This window comes from Eurypyga helias, unplaced genomic scaffold (genome assembly GCF_000690775.1).
Source record: "Eurypyga helias isolate BGI_N326 unplaced genomic scaffold, ASM69077v1 scaffold51153, whole genome shotgun sequence".
In the NCBI taxonomy this organism is placed as follows: Eukaryota; Metazoa; Chordata; class Aves; order Eurypygiformes; family Eurypygidae; genus Eurypyga; species Eurypyga helias.
Genome location: NW_010240239.1, coordinates 8,346 through 15,190, shown reverse-complemented (window position 1 = coordinate 15,190; position 6,845 = coordinate 8,346). Strand labels below are relative to the sequence as shown.

At 46.7% G+C, this 6,845-nt stretch overlaps 1 protein-coding gene across 1 annotated transcript; it reads left to right on the top strand.

Annotated features, from left to right (window-relative positions):
- Nucleotides 1-1,051: 1,051 nt before the first annotated feature.
- On the top strand, nt 1,052-6,057 carry LOC104507176 (RNA-binding protein 6-like; the record flags this gene model as incomplete). Its single annotated transcript, XM_010148376.1, has 4 exons — nt 1,052-1,164; nt 3,210-4,548; nt 5,315-5,404; nt 5,988-6,057. Coding segments are annotated over exons 1-4 (1,543 nt in total), but the record flags the coding sequence as incomplete, so codon positions are not given.
- Between the last annotated feature and the right edge of the window lie 788 nt (nt 6,058-6,845).

Genomic DNA, 6,845 nt, shown 5'->3' with positions numbered 1-6,845 from the left:
CGGGTACTCCCTCTTGGCAGGGCATCTCCATGGCACGGGCAGCTGCCAGGAGCAGCGTCTGGAATCGCCCCCCGTTGTAACGTCTGTCGTAACCTGCTCTTTGACTGCTGGCCTGTGGAAGTGAGAAGACGCAGGGTCCTGTGTGCTTTTCTTGGCGTTTAGCTGCTCCGGCCGGGCACGGTGGTGACTGTGCTGTCTCCTGTTCCATCTGGCCGCTGCAATCAGTTGAATTCCACTGTTGAGCTGCTTTACAGAAGCGTGTGAGCCCCAAGTCTCCTCACCTCAGTTTGGTGGCACAGCAGTCCTCCTGAACCACTGCACCTCTATCCCAAGCGGGTTTGAGACCATCAGGTTGCTAGCCACCTCATTTGGCTTTATCCGGGGGGGGGGGGGGGAGATACTTCCCATTTCAAGTCCCAGCTTTGGAAATCACCAGGAAATCCTCACCTTCTCCGCTGGTGGGAGGAGGTGGATGAGATTTTAGATGTCTGTTGAGGCACACGTGTTGTTTGTGGCACTCAGCTTGATGAGGGCAGCGTTGGAGAACAGTGCCTGTAATGATTTATTGGCAAAGCCTACTCTGTTATCTACACACTTCTGAGGGCAGAGTAACCAGAGCAGACCAATAGTAGTGATCGTTCCCTCGAACAGCAATGAGCTTTTGGCAAAAATAGTTTGGATTAAATATTAATTGCAAACGGTTGTTCGGCAACGGTCCTTCTTGTTTATAGACTGTGGCGTTCTCACACTTCTAGCTGCGCTCCGGGTAGTGTCAGACAGCACAGTATGTTGGAAAGTTGACGTTAATCAAAGCAGATATCAAATGATTTGCCCACCCGTATTGACAGTTTGATTTCAGAAGTTTGTTTGGTGCTTGCACGTCGGAACGTGGAGAGATGCAACAATGAAATTCATTCATGCCTGAGTGTGGGCTTGTGTATTTGTGGATGTTGATCGGAGGATCCACACACCCCTTCTCCTGTCCAGCAGTGCTTCTCTCACATGATACGTGTTCGTTGCCTCGTGGCTTATTGTCATGTCATTTATTCAACAGGTTGTGCTGTCTTGGTCTTCTTAGAGTGAATTAACCATTTCTGGAAAGCCACCAGGCAGGATCAGAATGTGGGGAGACCATCGACAGAGCAACAGAATGGGGTCTTTTCGGTAAGCATTTGAATGTATGGTTTGTTTCAACAACATTCTTAAATACAGAATCTGCTTGTCAGTATTTCTGCACATCCCCCCCTCAGCAGGCTATTTTGGTAAAAGCTCTGAGGTCCGTGGGGAGCTAGGTGCGATTGCCAAAAGCTGCAAGTGAAGAGACAGGGTGACTTTCTGCACTTCTGTGAAGTTTTGTTCGTGTCTTTTTTTCTTTTTTTTTTTTTAAACAGTGTTTTAGTATTTCTGTTCCTTCTCCCCACCGCCTTTCCTAGCGATACTCAGCTGTTGTAAACTAAGGCGATGATATGCCATATGGGTTTTGGTGCTGTGCGCTGACAAGAGCTACAAGAGAAGTGCCTAATAGGGTGATGTTAAGTCTCTTCAACCACGGTCCTTGCCTTAACTTCAGAAACACTGACACTTCCATTGCACCCAGGATTCCAGGGAAACTTGGAGAGTTTAGCTCTCTCCATGAGGTTAAGCAGACCATATATCCCCATGTTCTTGGCCGTGCTCCTCCATAAGACATTTTTGAATGTCACTGGAACTGTTTTAATGATTTGTATGCGACTGACCTGCAGAGAGTGATGGTTTCCTTACCTGATATTCTTGTGGTTGTTACGAGGCCCTGTGTTGGCAAGGGCTCTGGATATTAAAAAAACCCCAAACATTAAAAAATTGAGTCACCAAGAGCTAGGGCTTGCCTCTCTTGTGCAGTTCTTTCATCCTTTGCTCACGCGTCCACCTCAGTTACTTGAATATCAGCGTGACAAAGGTACTTCCTTAGGGCATGCCTTAGGTTTCTGCAATGTTTCAAATGATTGTCCAACTGCAATGCGTTGAGAAAGCTGCTGAGACGTGAGCCACAAACCCCAGCATCCACCAGAGCATGTCTTAATGGTGCTGATGAGAGTGATTATGTTTTGTGATACCAGTAGTGCTGTTCTGCTGATTTTTAAGTGGATTTTATTGGCATCATTCTTGACGGTATTGGGTGGGGTATTCTAACCTCGAACCAAGTTCTAATTACTGTTCTATATGATGGTGAAACAGGGGCATATAGCTTAGGAGATCTGTATGTGGTGTGATTAACTGTGCAAATGTCACCTTGCATTCTGCTGGTGAGTGATTCTGTAGTGGAACTCAAAGAAGAACTCAACTTGCTGTAGTTGCTAAGGAAGTGTCCACTGGTTTGGGTGCATTCATTTGGTGTTATTCTACGATGTGTTGATGTTTTATTGTTCTATTTAAAAAAAAAAACCAACTAAACCAAATGTATTGGAGCCTTGCTTAGGTGAAAAATCAGGTAGTTCCATCTCAAAAAAAAGAAAACCCAGCTCGCTGGGTTATGAAAAACTGTCTTAAGAGGAAACCTACTCCCGGTGGGGGTTTGTGCAGCTGACAGGAGAGCTCACAGCTGTAGTGCTGTAAACTCGGTGCAAGACAGCCAGTCTGGAGGCACGAGCACGGTATTGTCCTGAGCATTGCGTGTTGGTGTATTCCTGTGAGGCACCCTCAGTTGGAGCTGATGGCTGTCAGCGTTTTGCCAGTTTAGACTCCAGCAGAAGAAAGCATAAATGAGTCTCTGTAAAATGTGAATAGGGCATGTTTGGTAACTGCTGCTTTTCTGTGCCTCAGGATGATGTGTTAAGTTAGCCGGATGTAATGCTGCCCGGAGAGCTTAAGCTCAGGTGGTTCCTCACAGGCATGTGCTGGTGATGCTAATGGATAACCCCACCAGCTCGTGGAACCTTGAACAGCTGCAGAGCTGTGCGCAGTGCAGGACTGTGTGGATTGCTACCATCATTAACCCATTAATATTGCAGGTATTCCCTGTTGAGTGCTTCTGGAAATTGTGCTGAAATGGGAGCACCCAAGTTTACTTTCTCACATCTGTCGTATGCTGCCTCATCTTAAACTGCCAAACATCAATATCTTCTGCGGATCTTAGACTGTTACACAACTATAAAAGTTTAGAGAAGAATGTGCTGCTGTGTAGATTTCAGACTCTAAGCACGTTATGAATAATACTGTCTTTATTTCTACAGTGGGAGCCAAGAAGAAAGGTTTGCTCCCGGGTGGAACAGGGAATATCCTCCTTCCCTTGATAGTCTTGCTCAAGAAAGACACTCTGGCAACTTCTCTGGCAGAGAATCACTTCCTTTTGATATCCAGGCACTCACAGGCCTCCTCAATCCTCAGTTTGCCAACAGAGAGGAACCTTCTTTCAGCTTTGGAGCTAGAGATGGACCACGTAGTGACTTCAGAGGTGGGGAGGGGCACCATGATTTTAGGGGCAGAGATTTCCCACCATCTGACTTCCAGGGCCGAGATGAGTCTCAGATGGATTTCAGAGGTAGGGACCCACCTTCTTCTGAGTACAGGGGCAGGGATATGTACTCTGGAGACTTCCGGGAGAGAGAAGGGCCACCTATGGACTTCAGGGGTGGGGACGTACCTTCGGTGGACTACAGGAACAGGGAGACGTTCCGTATGAACTACAGGGACAGGGAAGCGCATAATATGGATTACAGGGGCAGGGACGAACCTCCGTCAGACTTCAGGGGAAGGGGGTCTTTTGACCTGGACTTCAGAGGCCGAGATGGATCTCATTCGGACTTTAGGGCGAGGGATGTGTCGGAGTTAGACTACAGGGGCAGAGACCATTCCTATTCAGACTTCAGAAATAGGGATGTACCTGATTTGGACTTCAGGGGCGTGGGCACTTCTGATCTGGACTTCAGAAACAGAAATGCACCGTCGTCAGACTTCAGAAATAGGCACAGGTCCCGGTCTGATCAGGATTTTAGGAGCAGAGATGTGGCTCCTCCTATGGACTTTTCAGATAGGGAAATGCCTCCTGTGGATCAAAGCCTTGTAGATTTTAGGCGCAACCAGTCTACTGTACCTGTAGCTGAAAGAGAGAGCTCTGGTTTAAATACCAGCAAGAGAGAGGATTCTGCACTTAATCTAGATAGAACTCCCTTTGGTAGCCAAAAAGGAGAATTCCAACATGCAGAAGCACCAGCCAGAGAAGAGGAATCCCTTGGACTGGGTCTTGAAGACGACACTTCACACAATTTCCAAAATAGCCGTGGACCTGTTCCTACTCTCCAGGACCAAGAGGAGCAACCTCCGACGTTTGCTAACAAACAGCAACAGCAGCAGCTTTCTGGTGGGGAGCAGCAAGGATCCGATTCTGATCTTGGGTTAAAGGGTGAAGGCGGCCTGGATTTCCTTGGAAGGCAAGATACTGACTACCGAAACATTGAGTATCGCGACGTGGATCACCGGCTGCCAGGGCATCAGATGTTTGATTATGAACATGGCAAGTCCTTTTCAGAAGGAAAACCCAGCAAAGATTCTAGGCCCTATAAGAGCCTTCAGGTAGGTGGTTTTGCCGCTTGATGTTTCTGTTAAACGTGTGTTGGCCGGAGAACGGAAGGAACTGGGAAGGAGTCTTCCAGCCGTATCCCATCACAGCAGTTCTGTCCTAATTCCCTGTCCTTTCTGAGATCATCCTCACGCTCCAGGTTGCTTTAACGGGCACCCTTTCTATCTCGGAAATACTTTCTTCTCAAGAGAAATGCAATTGAGCAGTTGGGAATGAACCAAATCTGCTTCTATGTATTTAGCCAGAGAGTCCCCATATTGGAAGTGACCAGACAGAGAGAGGGTAATGCAGGGAGTAGTTATGTAGGACTTTTTTTTGTTGTTTCCTCCTGGATGTTGCTTTTGAGCGCTCTCAGAGAGAAGCTGCTGGCTTGGGGGACCTGTGTAGCACAAACGGTACGGCAGGTCTCGCGCCCGCTGTGCTTTCCTTCAGCGTTAACTCTGAAATGTGAAGGCAGGGGTGACTGCCGAGTCAATGACTGCTATTGCAGTTGAATCTCCCGCTGCTGGAAAGCAGAGAGGGGTGATTTGCTGGCTCTGTTTTCCTGGACCTAGGTCTCATTGTACAGCTCAGTGAGCGTATGAAGCTAGTAACGCAAGTCCTCCAGAGCGCTCTGCATCTTACAGTGCTGCGGGTAAAGGCTTGAGCCAGTCTGCTTATGGGCCTTTGCCTTCGAATTATACCCTGCTTTATTTTGTTACTGTTTTGAGAGCTACCATCTCTCATTTGTAAAATCCATCCTGATTGTGTGTCCTGAAGGACCAGGATTACCGGACCTGTCCCAAATATGTGAAGCCAAGCAAGCTCATTCGGCTAGGAGGAGTGCCTGAAACTGCCACAAAGGATGATGTAAGTGGGATGTTTCTTATCCAAAAACTTCTATCAAGTGTTTCTAAATGTACCGTTTTTAAGTCTGGTTAATGTAGTTCCAGTGGTCTGCCATTTTCCCCAGGGAAAATCCAGATTTAGAAGTCGTTGTGATGTTATCTCTTACCTGATTATTCTGAGGTTTGGGGAGTCTGGAAGTTACTGGTTTTCTGCAGTCGTGTCTGGGGTGTTGGTGGCTAAAAGCCTTGACTCCAGACTCTTTAACATGCCTTACTTCCAGCATTGCTTACGCATACCAAATACTGCTGGTATGTTGTTGTATTTTGGGCCCAGGTGATGCGTAGCCAGCTGAAGCCAGCACGAGAACCCTTTGCACAGTTGAGTTGTGGTGTAAACCTTACTTAAACAAAACCCAAAAATACTTCCCGGAACTCAAACAGTTCTCATATACTTCTGAAGCATAATCAGGAAAAATGTGTGAGTCTGTAACAGAGTTAACCTAGAAAGAAGAGAAGTCTTGGAGAGAGAGAAATGAGTGTTAGCAAGTGCTTCACTTTCTGGGATTGGATTTTGGAGGCTGAAGTGGATCTTGCTTTTCCTGTAGATTCTCAACGCTTTCCGAGGGCCTGATGGGACACCTGTGAAGGACTTGAGACTGAAAGATTACAGCTCAGGTGAGAATGCTTTTCCAGTGCTTCTGCTTTCAAGTTTACAAAAGGGTATTTTTCATCCCGATACTCACTTACGCAGTTTGGTTAAAGTCTTTGGTGCCGTAATTGCAGGTATTTTCCAATGAAAATGCCCACTGAGTTCTGTTGTTTGCCCTTTTGTCTTCAAAAATGATGGCTGTGCTCACTGCTACTCCAGAGGTAGAGCATGTGTCCTCGTGCCTCTAGACAGACGTAGGAGCAGCAGGAAAAAGAGTCAGGCTGTTCTAGTAGCCATCAAGAGTAAAGCAAATACGGCAGGTTAATTCCCCAGAAAATTAAAAAAATTATTATTAAATCCATTTGGATTGTTCTGTATCTTGTTTCTGGGATGGTCTTACTGTGGAACATGTCCTGCACAAATAGTGTCCTTGGGCAACCTGATACATCCTAACATTTCTCCTCCAGTAACATGAAACTGTTACCCTGCTTAGATATGAAGACAGGTTAAAAAAAGAAAAAGTAAGTTGTACAAATACCCAAATCCTGGGTCTGGATGCTCTTCCTCATTCAAAGCATGAAGTTTTGCTGTACTTCTGATCAGTATGTAGAGGATTCGGAAGAACGAAATACTCTTACGAGGCTGCTTTGTGAGAGTTGTACTGGAACAGAGATGTGCGATGGTAGGAAACGCGGGGTGAGTCCTGGGGGTTGCTTTGGGTTATGCTAGTGGGGAATACCTGGAAACCGGAGGGGACCGGCTGAAGTTCCCTCTCCTGCTCTGATGCTGCTGAACAGCTCCTGCTCCAGAGTGA